Consider the following 18,806-nt stretch of genomic DNA (forward strand, 5'->3'; position numbering starts at 1 on the left):
CACGGCCTTCCTGTCGCGATTCGATTGAATTTCACCTGGGCAACTTAAAGCAGGAAGACCCTTGCGGAAAAGGACTCACTCCAAAGGACTCAAAGCCAAAGTGAGTGGTGTCTGTCTGCCATTGAAGAGCGTTTTATAAGCAGTCCATAAGTGTCGCGTTTTATGAGCGACTACAAAGAATAGCACCGAAATGAATTCAGGAAAAGAATTGCTAACCGAAACTGACTAAAATATACTCTTCTTTTAGAAAAATAAGTTACAAGTCAGGTGTTGTTGTTTCATTAAGAATAAAGTTGTGTTTTATGAACTATATTATTGAAAGTATCTGCTGTTTCAGCTGTTTTATTTTAATTATAAATCTAAAACATATCAGATGCATTGCTTTCTAAAATTCCAGCAAATACATTCGAAATGATTTAATTTTTTAATATATTTTGCAATAAAATAGAAACTTCCCTTCTTGCACAGAATACTTTCAAGTAGCAGCAATTGAGCTCTAAGCGAAGCTGAAAACCAACAAAAGGCCAACTCGAACTTTGGCAATTGCACTCCGCCAACGAAATCGGGCCAAATGATGTGCAATTTCTATACGACTATATATGTGCAAATATGGCAGTGAGTTTGGTTACTTAGTGCGGGCGAGGACATTGCCCCAAAAATTGCATGCAACAAAAATTGAAGCCAAGTTCATAAATGTGTTTGTGTCTGCTGCTTGGACATTTTGCGGCAAACTTTATGAAGCACTCATTAGGTTCGGGGGGAAGGGAAAAAAAGGAGTGGGACATGGAAAGCCCTTGTGGCTGGTTGATAATACTCGGTATCCTGATTGATTATGTGTGCGGATTTTGGGGCAGGCGAGGCTTAAAGAGTCGCGCAACAAATTAAATAACGATTGCCACTACGCACCGCTTTAAGCGAGTTCTTTTTCCTTGCCACAAGGGGCGGCAGGCAAACAATTTGCACCAAACTTTATTTACGATCCAGTGTGGCCGCCCCATTAGTTTGCTTCCTTCCTTCCGATGCTACTAACCCCTCCCCCGCCCACATTTTGGCCATTAACTGGACATGAATGACCTGCCCCATCCCCCAATCGAGTGATAAATGTGGGCGGAACTTGAGCAAGTGGTCTTTGAGCGACAATCAATGGGATTTGGAGTTGTCATCGTGGGTTCCTTGGTCGAGGCCACGCCCACCAGCCTGACGCCTTCGTGGGCAGGAAGTTTTAAAGTAGGAAAATAGATTATGATTTTATTATCTTCTGCTTGGTCATTTTGATGGTTATATATAAAGTTTCCTTAAATGTTCTACACAGTAAAAAGCGGAATCTCTATCTATCTTCGAATGAATCCGTTCGTTCATTAAAAATACAATAATTAGTTATAGTAATGCAAAACTAGTTATTTTTTCATGCAAATTATGTTTGCTTCCTTATTGTTTAGCTATTATTTTCATTTAATTTCCAGGGCATTACTCATTCGATCAAGTTGCAGTAGCCAGCAGCTTAATATAAGATCTACTTTTGTAGCCTTTTGTTTCACTTTTATCGCTTTTGGTCATTGCAAGAGATGAGAAGTTTGGTTGGCTTTATGGCTTATTTCTTATGATTATTGCATATTTATTGAGGTCCAGCGACTTGACTTCGGCTTCTGCGTTGACAAAGTAAGACAAGCTTTTTTTATGGCACCCAGCCCCCATATGAGATAATTTCTCAATAAATAATTTGCAATTTGGTTTTTTTTTCTAATTTTTTGCAAGCAAACCAGTTTGATTTGCGCTGCCTTGATTGGCAGCAGTTTTGATTTTAAATATATATATATATTTATTAGAAAGCGGGCAAACAAAGAAGTTGATTAGAATGCCGAGAACGTTCATAACATATCAATAAGGCTTTTATATATGAACAGCCTGGTTCTCGAAAGTCATAAGTTGCAGGCAGAGGCTAAAAAAAAAAGAAGATGATGCATTTTCAGCTTCTGGAACGGGGTAAGTGGAGCGTTTTATGGACGCCCGAGGATCGGAATTGGGATTGGGATTGGGGTGCACCACACAGATCCCAGGGCCAGACACCTTGCAATGCCATACTTTGTCTACGGCCATGCCCGACTGCCACTTGCATTCCGACTGGTTCGTGCTCAACTCGTAAAATTCTAAGCAAAAAGCATAAAATTCGCCCATAGAGATATATGTACATATGTACGTACTATTTGCATGTGGCTATGCGAGTTTCACAAAATTTACAACCCGGATGCGAATTTCGCTGCGACTGTGCTGGTGTTAATTAGTAGAACAGCGCAGTAAAAATGCACACTAACCTCACACAACTAAAAACCGAGTGTGCATTGCAAAGTGCAACATAATTAATAGCACCACAATTACGATCTAGCCAGGCTAGACATCCATACATACACGTGATTGACTGATGATTTGCGACCATGCGTTTTTTTTTATGACGAGGTCGTGGTGTTTTATGGCCTCATATCTCATGAACTTTATTGGCAACATCGGAAATATTTGGTATGCCCTGAGATAAATCACTAAAGGTGCCACAGAGATCATGACAAACATCAGGAATATGCCAGATAAATCGGTACACATGATATAGCGAATTCATAGAACTTATATGGGCTCTTTATAAACAAAGAATGTACTAAAATATTAAGTGGGCGCAATGAAATATTTCGAATTATTATTACGCAGTAAGGCAGCCAGTTATTCAAGTATACAAATTCTCAACTTCAGCGATAGCGCCCTGATCCATTAAGATGTTATATAAAAATCGTTAAATCGACTAATATATTGGGTGATAAATTGAATGAATCCAACTCAAAATGCTGACTAATGGGTATCGCAGCTAGAAGGGTTTACGCGTTCGAGCCCCCTTTGCACAAAATAATTGTTTACTAACATTTAGTAAAAAAGAAAAAAAAAAGGAACAGAATCGAGGGCGCGGCTGCTTCCGTGTCGCCTCTGTTTCTGCTGCTATCAGTGGGCTAAAAAAAAAAATACATCAAAAATGGGGGGGAAACAACGAAACGGAAAACACTTAATAAATATTAAAAAAAAAAAAAAAAAAAAAAAAAAAAAAAAAAAAAAAAAAAAGTATTTGCACGTTTCATTTCAACGCCCCTGCCAAATCAAACTCAAAATAATCATTATCGAGACCATAATGAGAAAACACTTGAATTTTGAAATGCACTTTACACCACATAGAATGCGCAAATCCGACGAACAAACCAAATAAAACGCAAACCGGCCAACAGTGCGTATACTTAATGCGCAGCTAAACAAGCGTAAAGATCTAGAGGAAAAAAATATGGCAGAAATACGAATAGTAAGTAATAGTAAATGGATCTCAGATCAGAGAGAAAAGTGCACTGTCAAGTGTCAAATTGATTACGCAAGATACATTGCCTATATGCCTATAGTCGTATCGTTAATGAATGCCTTTATTTCCACCAGTTTATTGCATATTTATATTGGTGCAGCCTATTTGAAGAGCTGCACTGGCCAATTGACTGACTGCACTGAGTAATGCGCATTTCACCGACCGACTTTTGAGTTCCTCTAGCTTCTGGCAAGGCCATTGCCTTGATAAGGCCCATATTGATAAGGCCAAAGTTAACAAAGGTTACCACGCAGAGTGCTGGGCAAACTGCATTCTTTTACTCTTTAAGCCTTGTTGCATTGTTCAAGTATTATTCAATGCGCTTGTGTTATCTCTGCGATTACAAACCATCGAGCTAGATCGGGAACTTTCTATCGCAGAGTGTCTAATTCAGCTAGGTCTAGATAAAGATTCAGATCTATTTCCCAATTTAAATTGAATTCTCTGATCTTTTATCCCGTGTAGTGCTATTCTGAGCAGAAAATGGTTCCGCTCACCTTCTACCATGATAAAATCAGAGATCGTAAATAGTGGCATGCCACCTAAGAAGGCGTCATAAATTACAGAAATTTCCAAACATAATTGCCAAAGCGCGACGAGTTCAGGGCAAATAAAACCACGAAAATGTTGGGCCAAAAAATATTTATAACACGCTGCGGTTCGCTGCCAATTAAAAGAAGCAAATATAACACACATACGAAAAAAAACAAGAAAACCAACTGAGTAAAAAAATGAAAATAAAAATAACATTTCGTGCACACGAAAATAAATTGATAAAAAGAGCAACAGAAGAAAATACTTGGCACCGGTTCAATGGCCAAATCGCCCGACTGCGAGGATGAGTTCTCGATGATGAAGACACGAGCCACCGAGCCAGCAAACCACCGATCCGCCAAACCACCGAACCACCACCACCACCAACCGGCGGAGGAAGAAGCCTTTGCAATGCAGCCGTCGAGTGGCAAATTTAAAATTCCACAAATGTCATTTGAGTGTTTCGCTCGTTTCGTTCTTTATTATTATGACGACTATTCGAGGAGGAAGCTATGGCGCAAAAAAAATGAGATAAAAAATACGCGAGGACTGGGATAAAAGGAAGCAAGTGTCAGGTGGAACGCGGCAACGTGTTGCATAAATTAGCAAATGTCATAAAATTTTATAAAGGAATTTTGCGGCACAGGAACTCTTGCTTTCAATGCGGCAAAGGAAAAAATCTAAAAATATGTTAAGTCCGCATTTGCGTGGGAGTTTATGGAAACATCATGGATAAAAAAAAGGGCAAGTAGCCCCTTTATACCTTAAAATATTAATTCTATAAACATGGAAACATCATTCACATTAAGTGATAAAATAGATAATATATTAAATTCCTAAAAAAGTTCAAACTATGCAAAATAGTTCCATTATCCATAGACAAACTATGGAGCAATAAATATTGTTTACCGTTTTGCGGCAAAAAAAAAATAACAAACCCTTTGTCACCTTTAATCCCCTTAAAAACTGCATTGATTGCACTTTTGTTTACGCTCTCTAAATTTCGAAGGAACATTATCTAGACTGAAACAACGTTTTCTACGACGCGCGAATAAATTTCTTTATCACACTGACTGTTATTTCCACTCGTAATCGCAAAAAAACCCAAAGCAGTGGCAAAAATTAAAGGCGACAAGCCGACTACTTCCGTGAAGCCAGCTAAGAAAAAAAAAACAACAGCAATTATAAACAACACCATTAATATAAATAATACCAATATTAGTTCACAGCCCTAGGAAATGTGTACGCGAAACAAAAACAAACTGAAATTCGCTGGAAGCGCGCTGTCTGCGAAATAATAAAGTTTCGGGTATCAAGTGGAAGAGTCGTCTTCGATTTCTTCGTAGCCAGCGCAGCGAATTCTTCAACAGCCGTTGGACTTTTATCACAGCCAGAGGTGCTAGAAAACCAACAAAAATCCACGCAGAGAGTGCTCAAGTATCAGCGAAAATGATAAAGAAAACAATCACGTGAATGACGCACTGCATTGACCAAGAAATATGAGTAGATCGAATGATTTATGGGGCGGATCACGCATACGCAGGCGATCACGAAAGGAGCAAGTTCTAGGAAGTGCAATCAGCGAAATTCCATCCCATATGACTTACAACATAAAATACTTCTAGTAAATATGACTAAAAACCAAATCACAAGTGCCTATTTCCTTCGCCACCCCAAAAAGTGAATACGCATTTGAGGTTAATGTCAATGAACTCTGGCGATTATTGATAGCTTGCAAAAAAGATCGTATAGTATAAGTACACGAATACGTGAATATGTTATCAGTGCAGAAATAACGAAAACAAGGGGAAAACATGCAAATAAACAAAAGTAAAACCAATCTATAAGTTCCATAAACTTTGTTAGCCCACTCAAAGTCTAGTCAGATGAATTAAGGTAATTAAAAGGTGGGTTAGCAAGCATCGGTTGAAAAGGGGCAACCGGTATCTGAATGTGAATGAAAATGATTCATGATTTACGCATGTGCACATGCATGTGAATGTGCACGCGTCTATTTATTTACGTATGCTGCGATGTAAACAAAACGAAAAACGATCCGAAGATAAAAAGCGCATTAATTGCAAAACTCTGCGCAAAGTAAAAAGAGAAATATGGAAATCCAGCAAAGTCGAGGGGAGAAATGTGATGCCAGGCACTATGACAAACATTTCACACACTCACCACCAAATAAGCTGAAAACAAAAACCGCTGCAAATGGCAAAAAAAACAAAAACAAAACAAAAAATACCACTGACTGACGATTGCATAATAGTAGCGAAAAGCGACCACAAAATATGAAAGCCAAACAACACAAGCTCCACTTTATCTTCACTCTCACTCCATTTGACTGACTTGGCCATGAACTTGACCGTTTGCTCTGCGAATTGTGAATGAAATGGCTATTTTTCGAGACCAGCGAGCAGCATGGTGCAAAAAAAGGTCGAAATAAACATTAACAACAAGAAAACTTAGTGCATTTTTGGGGCTTTGTTTATAGAGATTAAGCTTAAGCTAAGTAAGTTTAGAAAGTGAAAGTATCGAGCTGGGAAATATGAATAACCCATTTAAACTGAATGAATCAATGAATAACTCACCTTCCATCCAGCACTGCTATTCGAATCGCCCTTGTCCTTGAAATATGGCACATTCTGGACCATCCACTCGTAAATCTGGCTAAGAGTCAGTCGTTTGTCGGTGGCCGATCCAATGGCATGCGTGATGAGATCCGCATAGGATAGATTTCCCCATGCATTGCGACGCGATGAGTTCTTCTTGGCTGCATTCGCATTCTGTATAGCCTGCTGTGAGTCTATTCGATAAGATATTTAAATATGATATTAAATATATGAATTTAACTCTATATTATATTCTGTAAGTACCAACCTCCTGGGGCCAACTGCTGATTGCTGGCCTTTGTACTGTCCAACTCGTCGGTGGGCTCCACAAAGTTCTCGGGACGCGGACATGGCCATGTGTTGGATCTGGCCCGGGTCTGTGGCTCGAAGCCCACGTCCAGGGGCAGATCCCCGCCCAGCTGGTCCATGGCCAGGCCGTTGTCTGTGTGGGTCAGCCGGGGCCATTCCTGCGCGTAGCCGTCCATCATGGGGTAGAAAAGGTCGTTGTGCAGTTGCAGCTTTGCGGCTCTTCAAGCAATCCTCGCCAGCCCAAAAGATATCGAAGCGAATGGAGAAGCTTCGCGATCAATCTTTTATCTAAAAGAAAGCCAAATAAAATATATCTTAAATTGGTAATTTAAATACAAATCTCAGCAAGCTACTTTGATTATTTAAAGATGTACATGACTATAAATCTCATACATATATGCCTAATTTGAACCTTGAATTGAAATTACTATAGCATTTTTGTGCAATTGTGCCAAGTCATCTCGTCTCTCTATCAAACGTCTCGCTCAAAATTATATTTTGATTGTTTTCGTGCTTCGAAATGTGGAAAACGATTTCCGAATGATCTTTGTTCGTTCAACAAATTGACAAATCGATTTTTCAGTAGACGAATAAATGAATCTTTACCTTTTCTTTTTGGAGAGAGCTTACACACTTAACTATTACGTTTCCTGATGAAAATTATATTTTGCTCAAGGTGAACAATTTCTTATACATCTTTTATGATCTATTTCTTTAACTAGATTGTGCTTGATTTATAGTACCCCTATACCATTGATTAGGAGTACTTAATACGAAAAACTTCGCTTATAGCGGAAGCACTTTAAATTATAATCGTAGAAAACTTAGGTTGATTATTTTTTTCAATGGAAATCGAAGAAATGTAAATTCTTATTTTTAGTAAGTGTTGAAGAAAATTGCTCTTAAATGAAAGTAAGAGAGCGTTATCAGCAGACGCAATACAAATAAGAGAGGAAACTAAGCCAAACGCAATAGCGGTACGATAATGTAGGTTATGATCTTGTTTAAATGCCTCGCACATTTTCCTTGCCTTTCAGTGCTTCACAATTTTATTGTTTTTTTTTTTTTTTTTGCATAGGAATGAAAATCAATTAGTTTGAATAAAATCTATAAATGCCTTTATGATTAAATTTAGCTCACAGCTGGAATACGAGCTGTAGTATATAATTGAAATGATTTCAATTAGCACGGCGGCGACCGAAGTTATACATATATTTTTAAATAATTGGTGATACTACAAGTTTTGATAATCAAAAGTTTGACAAGTCTCTCTCTGTGGGTTCCTATATATATGTACCTATGTGGGTTAATCTACTCCAATATATAGGTCTATTGACTCTGTCTGGAATGAGAGGACTGATAAGTCATTGAAGCTCAACGAGCATCGCACTTTGATAGCAATTGTCTGCTGCAATTTTAACCCAAACATTGGCTTTTTAAGTATGAGAAACCTTATCGATGAACTTCTTGGAACTGAAGTCATTTATCTGAGGTATTATCAAGTATAAATTGGTCTGCGAATGTCAAGTGTCACTTTATATTTAAGGAATACGTTTCATAGAATTATTGCCACCTGATAATGACAAAAGTCTGATGAAATTTATAATTTAAATTCATTAGGTATACAAATGTTAAAAATGTTATCATCGAGCTAATATATAATATATTGAATGCACATTTAAAAGGTTACTTTCTACTAAGAAATAGACAAAATTAATTATTATAAAAGATTCATTAATCAAAAACTAAGAATCATAAAACAAGAAACCCAATGAGTAGCAGTGATTCCAAACTATTAATCACTTGTAAACTATGACTACAAAAAATGACTTTCTTAGATATTACTAAAAGTTCTCATTAAAAATTCATAAAATTATATATATTTGAACAAATTTGTTTCTACAACTTGTCAAAAAAAATTGAGAAATGTTTGTCAGCTTATAATGCCCACTTAAGAGCGCAAAAAGCTTTTCTTCTCTTCAACTTGAAGTTGTAAACAAATAGGAAACTCACGCACACACAGAAACGACCGCGAGTATCTGTGTGCGGATCGTTCGAGGCACACTTTTATTCGGCGTTTTATAATAATTTATCTTGGCCAAAAAGATACGAGAGAGCGGAAAAGCAGGGGAAATGAAGAGAATCCCGCATCGACGGCGAAGAATTACCTTGAGAACGCGGAAGTTCATTCATTGACTACCTAAACATTTGCCTACCTGAGAGCAATCCAAACGTCACCTCATTATTTCCTTCTCGGAATTTTTTCGAAAACTGCTCATAACTTTCGTGCTGCGTTTTTATTTGTTGTGTATTTAAATAACGAAATAATTTAGATAGGGTCGCGCGTCGTCGCTTGTCATTGCATAATATCTGCCCGGCGAAAGGTTTACGGCCGCAAATAATCGCAATGCGAATGCCAATGAGTCGCACTCAAGTGCCCCCCGTCAAAGGAGAAAAAAATAGAAGAAAAACCCAGTCCAGACGCAAAACAAAAACTTACCGAAACATTCCAACCTGACCTAAGCCACTAGCAACAACAAAATTCACAAAAAAAATCAAAGCAAATACACTGGGGGCTGTCAAAAAAGAAACCCAGAAATACACTCGCACAAAACTACCAGTAACTCTAAGCTCGCCAATGATCGACTCAGATATTCCCTGTGTATCTGCATCTCGAATTTTCGGGGCACTCATTTACCGAAAGTTCATTGATTTGCTTTTGGGGTCAAAATATCAGCGCTTTCTCTTTGCTCCAACTCCTCTGCTCAGTTTCAACGTCTTTATTTTAAACTGATTTTAATACATATTGTTTTCTGCTCCATGAACATCGAAACGATACAAAAGAAATGTTTATAGTAAGTGTGTTTGGCATATCATAATTTATTCTTTTGAATATATTTTTAGAAAAAGTATCTTTAAAATGTATGATTATATCTGCAGGCCTTAAAATATACTCAACATTTTTAGAAAGCCTCAAATTAGATTAACCATTATATAAATTATGCTTGTTTTAGAGAAAACAGCATAATATTTTTAGGCACTGAGTATCAGTATAGTCTATACCGCAATGCCCATTAAAATAGTGTAAAATTCTAATTGCCAACGGGCAACTATTTTGAGTAAATGAGCACTTGCTATTTGCATTTCGCACTTAAATTTAATCTATTTTTTTTTCTACTTTCACGAAGAGAAATTGCGTCGCAAAGTCGTGAGTTAAACATTAAATAATATGCAATAACATTTGATAATATTAAGAACGTCATTATTTGAAAATAACCAGGGGCAAAAAGCAAAACAAAAATACAAAAAAATAGGAAAGCATAGGTAGAAAAAATGTAAACAATAACAAGACAGATGAAAAAGTATTGGATTGGGAATGGGATTAACTCAATATATAGTCCGATGCGAAATACTTTTGATCTACTGCGTCACAGCTTACTTCAAAGTCGGTTGATTGGTGAGGTTTTTAAGACAGGTTCTCGACAAACATATTTTTCTTACATTAGATTATCCAGTGACGCATATTAGACGTAGGTGTTTCACTTTGATCGCTCGATATTAAAGGGGAGATCAATGGATCGACTGAAACCTGCTAGATTATGTTAATAGGATACTAGCGATAATATCAGATAATGTTCTAATGCAAATGCAAACAACGCAAAAGTCTGAGTATCGCAGCGAAATTTATAGCGTGATTCAGAATCGCGTTGGTTTTAGCTCTTTCCTCAAACTGGGCAGATAAAGCATAAATCAGCTTTAAAGAGCACGTCGGCGTGGGATGTGGAAATGGGCTACGAAAATAATCGGTGTATTTTCAAAAATTACACAATGATTTCAGGAAATTTGGGGGATGGTACCCAAAGAAGAAATTAGCACAGCATTCCACGTACTACGTATGTATTTCAATGTCACGAACAAGCAAAGTCAAAATTTCCGCTCGGTACAAATCTTCAGGTGGTCCAATTTTTCAAGCGTTGTGACGACGCGCAACAAGTTGAGAAATTCTATAACTAGATATACGCCGATAAACGTGGGGGTCCTCAAAAATATATTTATACATATAGATTAAAAGATAGAGCCAAAAGCCGAACGAAAGCAAGTGCAAAAAAACAAAAAGCACAAGCAAAAACAGATCTTAAATAATAATAAAAAAAGAAACAAAACAAAGGCAGGGCAAACTAAGCAAAGATGGCAATAAAAAGATTTTATAAAAATTAAAACAGAATCAGTGGGAAGAAAAGGGAAGAACGAGGAGCAAAACGAAATAAAGAAAGATCAACAGAGCGAACAAAACAAAAATAAACCCACACTTCTTACGTAACGCCTTTCAATAGTGCGCTCTCCGACTTTTCTCATGAGTTCCGCCGTATAATTCTACTCGTACATATAGGCGTATGAGTATTATTTCCCACTTCAGCGGGCGTACAGAAAATAGTTCGGCTATCAGCTAGTTGGTGGCACTCGTTGGCGCCCTACTGAAAATCCTAGCTAGTCCGCCATTGAGCAGCTGTTCCGGATTGACTTGGCCTCGCCAATCAGATGATAAGCCAAGCTAGTCGACGATTCAGGGGCGTCGACTTTACATGGTTCAGGGGGAATCAGACAGGCGACGTTTAGGTAAAAAATTAAATTAAACAAACTTAAGTTTTAACTAAATTTCAAATAGCTTTTAATGGATTTTTGAGTTATAAAACCAAAAGGATCCATTAGTGAGATAAACTCTCAGTTCTTATGACGGAAGTATACCATATTTTGGATACCATACAGATTTGTAGATATTTCACGTGACAGCATTCCATTACATGTTATATCTTCTATTGCTTCTTTTCATAGTTCCGAACTTTCCATAGAGAGTCCTACTTTTGCCCACGTCCCTGCTACTTCAGTGCTTATCAGAGCTCCACTCCCAAGATCACTTGGCCAACCAGAAAGGTGTCCGCCAGATGCTCCGTGATTGCAAGAACCCTCGACTTCGGCGAACGAACCATGTGATTTCTTGCGCCTTGAGACTGGACCATCTCGTGGTGCCCCTGAATCTCAGGAATGGCCCTTCCTCCTGCCTCCCCTGCTGCTGCTCACCGCTGTACCTGCCCCCCTCATCACACATGACCGGGTTCAGCAATGTGGAAGTAAAAGAGATCTACACCCCAGCAGCACAACCCGTCAAACAGGATTATAAAGCAAAGTAAGTCAATGCGAGAAAAGCCCGCTGCTCGGCCAAAAAAAAGAAGAAAAAATCGAAAAACGAAAAGAAAAAAACCAAAAACAGAGAAAATAAAAAGCAAGACTGACAGCTGGTCGTCGGTGAGGAGGTATTCGAGCAGCACAGCAACTGGTATGGTCTGAACCAATCTGGTCCGGTCTACCCTGCCTAATGAGCCGACTTCGAGATGAAGACGACGGCGACGACGACGACAACGGCGACGGTATCAATCCCAAAGCCCAGGTTCGGTTCCAGGCCCATGATCTCAAGTACCTCGCGACCCCATCATGATCATAATAATGACGATGGCGCGGTGACGATGACGAGGCCACATCGAACTCACTTGTCGGCCACTCCGGTGTGCCGGGGGTCTCAAAATGTGTGTGCTGTGCTGTGCTGTGTCACCCTCCATAAAGCCGAACGACCTTTGCTTCGAAAGTGAATTATGCCCAGCAATATCAACTCGTCATGGACTAACCTGCTGATAAAGCAATACAGCGCGAGAGCGGCGAGTTCGGCTTGTTAAGGGACTCGTTATAACTTCAGGTTAAAACGGTACATGGGCTAACTTCCGGTTAAGCGAAAGTGTAAGTCAATATTTAATATATAATATTAAAAATCTACATAAAATTATATTGGTCCAGTAATAGGAAACTATTATTATTAAACTTTAAACCCCCTGTTTTTGGATTAAGTTATGGTACCTTTATTATTAAATACAAAATATAATTGCTTTACTTGTCTAATTTCACTTTAAAGGTTTTCAGATTCGCATTGCCAATCAAGCAGTGAACTCCCTGTAATACCCAATAATTCCCCGTCGACACTCTGTGCTGTCGCTCTTCTTTTTTCCGAGTGCGTTCTTATCACGCAACCCCAAAGATAAAGGAGCGATAAAGAGCTGAAGCGAAAGCAATGCACATCATATTTATGCACTCCCCGCCAGCCAGAAACTGTTGCCATGTGGAGCAGCCCCACTCGCCGGCACTCGTCTCTATCTGTTTGTATCCCTCTCGCTCTGTGGCGACCAGCTTATCGCAGTGGGCACCCTCCAAGCCTCTGACCCCAAGCAACGCCACAATAACCCCTTCACAATGCCAAACATAAACCTTGGACAACAAATCTTTTTTGTGGCACTTTCAATCTGCGCTCTTTTCCACATTATTTGTACTGCGCTTTACTTGTTGGTTTTTTGTACCACTGCACTTTTGCTTGCTATTAAAGTTGGTTTTGGAAAATTATTAACAATAAATAATATATGTATATATGGATCATTGCAAGCCCGATAATAATAATAAAGTGAGTAAGACTCAGGAATCTGATCATGCAGTGATTGAGAATGATATATTAAGACATTTTTGTAAGCTTAACCGGGCCCTAATGCACTTTCCAGCTATTTTGCATGATTTTCCTATTAACTTGGCATTAGAAAATCCACAAGGAGATGCCATGTCAGTCATTGCATTCTGGTTTTTTCTACGCTGTTAATATTTAATAATTTATTAAGTCAATTATCGCGGAAGCTTATTCAAATAAAAGCTTATTGAAAGTGCAGTTATCTGGCGGCACGTGGATCTGCGAGAGAATCACGCGCTTCTAGAGCAACTCAGAGAAATAGGGAAATACATATATATAAATGAATACATATGTAGAATTCTATATATTTATATATGTATATATACATCGCTATATAGAGAAGGAGAGGCCCGACCAGGCAATGTGCAATAGTTCAGAATGCAGCGAGTGCGAATGCAAATGCAAATGAACGGCAAAGGCCCGTGCAATGCTTATTGAATTCATTACAATAATTAAAGAGCAAACGAACGATTCGATTCCACTCGACCGATGGCGAAGTCACCCAGGAACGTAGAGCCCCCAAACGACGATCTTCGATTGACAGCTGGGACAACTGACGCATGGAAATCTTGGATGCGATCATCTGACTTCGCAAACGCAATCGATTTGCATTACTAACGTTTTGGGGTCAGCGCGAAAATCTAAACAAATTAAGCAAAAAGAAACGTTCGAAAAAAAGGTCCAAACATCTAAGTAAATTTATAAAAATCACAAAATAATACTAAGAAATAACTACTGGTATTCAGACTATATCTTTTTAAACAAAACAACTATTAGTTAGCCATTAGCTCTTATTTAATGACCATTAAATATCCTAACGTTTTCGGTCTATCGAAAAAATCGATATAATCGATATAACTTAAATCGAAACCACCTATCGTTGAAAGATCAGGTTTTAAACATATATTTCTAAGTAAGAGTAAGAGTAAGAGCTTTACAAATTCCAGCCTTCTACTAAACTAGACTTGTTATTACTGGTAAAACCTATATGATTTCGTAATATACAGTCTTTCCGCTTAATGTTGACTCTCAAAATTAATTACCTTCCCGGTTTCCCTGCTTCAATTACAGCTTTTTCGACAAACTTTTGCACACTTTCTTGTTATCAACTGGCACGTTCCACCAATGTGGCTAGCAAACACTCAAGATATGATAAAAGTCACAATCACAAACACATAGGACTATACAGATGTGTGTGTTTAGGCTTATGTGTACACTTTTTGGGCCATCAGCTGCTGCTGTACCTTGGCACATTGCGAATAGATAAAAGCCTTATCTGTAAATGTGGAATAAAAAAAGCCTCTTTCGACAGCTAACCGAGTGGCGAATCAACCCATTTATGAAAATTAAACCTAATCACATTTCAATGTCAATACAGATGTCAAAGAAATATTCAAAAGCATTTGAAAACGGTGCGTATACGAAATCGCTAGCAATATGGCAACAAAATCGACCTTAGTGGATCCCATACGAAAATCGGGGGAGCAAACACAGAAAGAAAGAATGGAGCTTCGAGCAAACGACACACGCTCCAAGCTCTGCTATCAGTGTGGCGCTGGGTTCTCTATTTTTAGAGCCATTATCAGCGGTGCTCTAATTAAGATCTCCCCTGCCCACTCCTCCCATGACAAGTAACACACCAAAACGGACTAATCAAAACCCACACGAACTGAAAGATCATCTATTGGAGCGGCATTGCAGCGCCGAACGTGACCGACTTTATGGTTCTAGTCGTTTTGATCTTGAAAGTGAAACTAGGAATTACTTGAACTAGGTTATAAATCACATTTCCTATCGGTTGTATTAAAATTTGGGTCGTAAATTCAATAGATGGGACTATTTTAACACAACAAAAAGTCCAGCTTTCCTATCTAAAATGTTAAACAACAATATTAATAAAAGATCCTAACTCTAGTTTCTATTAACAATCTTAAGTTTTATCAAAGCTTTTTTATAAATATAGCAATAGCACATTATATTACTAAAAATTATGTTGTAACCAACATAAACTACCATTTAATTTAATTGATGTGTAGCAAAGCACTGCTTCAATTACTTTTTTAATCGCGTGACGAAATAAAAGTTGATTTTTAGAATATTTCAATGAATTGCCGATTAGATTCGAATCGAATTTAGGAACTTAAAAACATGACATTTTTCATTTAATCAAGTACACCTATTCGTAATTGTTATTAATATATTTACCAGCCAAATGTTCGCAACGGGAAATCGGAATTGTTGCTCCTTGTTGACTGCGATTTAGAAAATTGTTGATTTTGCCGGTGGGATTTGTTGATCGCCGTTTGCTGTTGTTAACTGGCACTGTTTTACTTTATTTTCCTGGTTGCTTTGCACTTTTTTATGGGTAGTATATATGATTGTGTTGTTGTTTTGAGCGAAACTTGTGCGGATTTCTTGATTTTTAGTGGTTATTTAAATATATACATATATTTTTTTAGAATTCTGTTGGCATAATTTTCTGCTCACACACACACACTCATTAAGTGGATTTCTTGTTGTTGCTGGGCGGCGGTTTTGCTTAAGCTAAAGACGATTGTAAAAACGGTAAATTAGAATATATATAACAACAATCAAAATAAACAAATAAAAAGAGCGCGAAGAGAGCGGCGCGATTAAAGAGCGCAGTGTGTATGTGTGTGTGCCGAGGAAAGAGAGGGAGAGAGCGATCACGTCACGTCATCAATTCATGCCAATTGGACGCACACACAACACTTAATTGGAATTCGTATGAGAATTCAATGAAAACCGAGCGGCGCAGTCGAAAAGTTGTTTAAAGTTCAAATGGGTAAAAAATTTTAATATAAACACGTTTCGGAGCTTACTCCAATTCGCTTTTTATTCGCCACTAGTGTGCGTAACGTATTTTATGTGCCATATAGTGGGTACATATGTATTTGTATGTACAACGTGACTGCTACGAAGATCATCCAAGCATCGCTATTTAATACGTTTTGGAGCTTTTCTCTTATTTTATACGATTGTCGTATGTAAAAAACGAACGCGTTCCTTCTACGTTTCAGTTTTGAGTTCGGCACATTCACATGTTTTGATAGCGCAACTTTTTTATTTTCCACTTTCTTGATTTGTTTCTACATTTGCGTTTTAGAATCAACGTTGTTCGGCCCCAACGATTTTGGGCCTCAAAAGATCACTGCGTTTCTTGTATTGGTTTATATTTGCTATGCTTGAAGCTGAAAAGGAAAACGATGAACGACCTCGTGGCTTTTAACCGCAAGCGAAAAAACACAGACTACTCGTTAACTGCTTTCTAGTTGGATGCGAACTGACAACTGAAACTGATTCGCCGTCGCCTTCGTAAAAGTGTTCGTTTCGGCGGCGCAAAAAGGCGGTCTGTGCATGTGTGTGTGCGAGCTATGTCCGCGTGTGTGAGAGCTTGCTCTTAGCATCCACTCACGTTCCACAACCGCTCACTTCACCGCTTTTTTATGTTTGCGGCGCGCTTCGTCTCACACACTCTCACACACTTGGGGCCAAAAAATTAGTGGGGTATGTCAAATCAAACTGTTTTATTTAAGTATTTTCTGCGTGAAATAAGAAAAGTTATAGCTACCTATGAAATCCAAAAGACATTTTAAATGTTAAAGTAACTATTGCATGCAAATTTCTCTCTTTAAGGTAAGTTAGACCTAACTGATAATTCATATAAAATAAGAAAGGAATAATTTCAACACTTACAAATTTAATAATATAAAACTTTATTTATTTATTTATAATTACGGGTAACTGTTTTTTAAGAAATAATGTTGATAAAATATTTAAGTTGAGTGAAACATATTAGAAGTCATTGCATATTAATAACTTTCATTATTCATTATATTGTTATTCCCTATTGAGGTGACCGCCTTTGTGCCCCCTCAATATTAATAAATAAAAGCCATAGTTTACCTATTTTATACATTTGGAATTTAAATTGTTTCTTTTCACTTCGGTCGCGCTGCTCTGAACTCGAAATTTTCGTTGATGGTGGAAGGGGAAGGCGGCGGTGGGTGGTGGTTGGGCGTTTTGGGTGGGGTGATGGGGCGGTCGGCATTGCTGATAAGGCAGCCGTTATCTCGCGATTGTCGCTCGCTCGTTCACTCTCGCTCTCTCTCTCCCTCTCCCTCTCTCTTTGAGGCTCCATCTCTCTCTTACGTTCATTGTCTCGTGATGCGATGGAAAATTTCCCGAAATTGCATTCTACTGATAATGCCAGCAATGCACATTTGTGCATATGAATATGGGACTCAGAAGTGTGCCCCGCATCTCTTGCAGTGTGCGAGCTTTTTGGGAGCATGTATTTTATGGTCAAAGTCCCCCGCATCCCCAAACCCAAAAATAAGCCCCTCCCGGTGCCAGTTTATTTGTTTTTTTTTTTTCATTTTTCGCCTAGGCCCGATATCTTTATACTTGTACACACGTTCGCGTCCATGAGAGTGTGTATCGGTGTTATTTTAATGTGCCTGCCACATAAATTCCGCAACATTACACGGCTAATGAAGTCTAGACGCTGAGGCCGGGAACGAACAGTTTATGGATCATCCAAACTTAAAGACCGATCCGATGCGATCGTCTCGAGGGGGTTGGGGGGATTAGAAACGAGCCGAGGAGTTGAGTTTAGGATATTAAGGTGCATCTTGGCAAGTCTAGGATCTTAAAGATACAAAATTTGCAGGCTTCATTGGGTCATTTTTTGTTAAAGGGTTTATTTGTTTATCAGAATATTTTAACTACTACTTTATAGAGTATAGCTCTATTAAATAGGCCTCAAAGTCTGCAATGTCCCGAGTTATGACCATAAAAGTTTGTGTGTACATAGAGATTTTGGAATGCGAGAACAACAAGAAGATAAGCCCTGCAAAAGATATATTTTAGAATGCTATTAAGTTGGCTTAAGCACGATAAGTAACACGTTGGTATAGGTAAGTTCCATCTGAAAGTGGGCTTATAAATCACTCCCATTTAAATGAGCATGTAAATAGCGTGTTAACTGGAGTATCAAATGAATTGAAGTTCTCCAGACTAATTTATGCGTTTGAGTGATCAGATAAAAGTCGAGCAGTGTATCTATAAGCCGCCCACTTCCCACGAATTCCATTGGAATTACACAGACGTTTCAGCTATCGCCAGCCAATACTTGATCATAATTGTCAGCGGCAAAAAAAATAAATAAAATATATACAAAAATGTGTATGGAGCGTTTCATTTGCGTTGGCGCGTGGCGAATGGCTAACTGTCGTCGCCGTCTCGGTCTCCGTCTCGTAATCACATCCAAATTTGACAAACTGGACACGCAAGGCACTAACTCAGGTTTCAAACTGCGCGCCAAATCTCGACAGGAGCTTTTCTGGGCGCCAGAGTGCCGAAAACGAAAGGGGTTCTTTCT

At 38.4% G+C, this 18,806-nt stretch overlaps 1 protein-coding gene across 2 annotated transcripts in view; it reads right to left on the bottom strand.

The window, feature by feature from the left end:
• Positions 1–16,742, bottom strand: part of LOC6728148 (forkhead box protein O) — a 30,809-nt gene extending 14,067 nt beyond the window's left edge. For both annotated transcript variants that reach the window (XM_039296015.2, XM_016175288.3), the window contains exons 1-4: positions 16,639–16,742; positions 15,608–15,946; positions 6,803–7,131; positions 6,514–6,728 (exon numbers count right to left, since the gene is read on the bottom strand). In XM_039296015.2, coding sequence (XP_039151949.1) covers positions 6,514–6,728; positions 6,803–7,022 — 435 coding nt within the window. In that variant the 5' untranslated portion in view covers positions 7,023–7,131; positions 15,608–15,946; positions 16,639–16,742. The remainder of the gene's footprint in view (positions 1–6,513; positions 6,729–6,802; positions 7,132–15,607; positions 15,947–16,638) is intronic.
• Positions 16,743–18,806: the final 2,064 nt, after the last annotated feature.

This window comes from Drosophila simulans, chromosome 3R (assembly GCF_016746395.2).
Source record: "Drosophila simulans strain w501 chromosome 3R, Prin_Dsim_3.1, whole genome shotgun sequence".
Lineage (NCBI taxonomy): Eukaryota > Metazoa > Arthropoda > Insecta > Diptera > Drosophilidae > Drosophila > Drosophila simulans.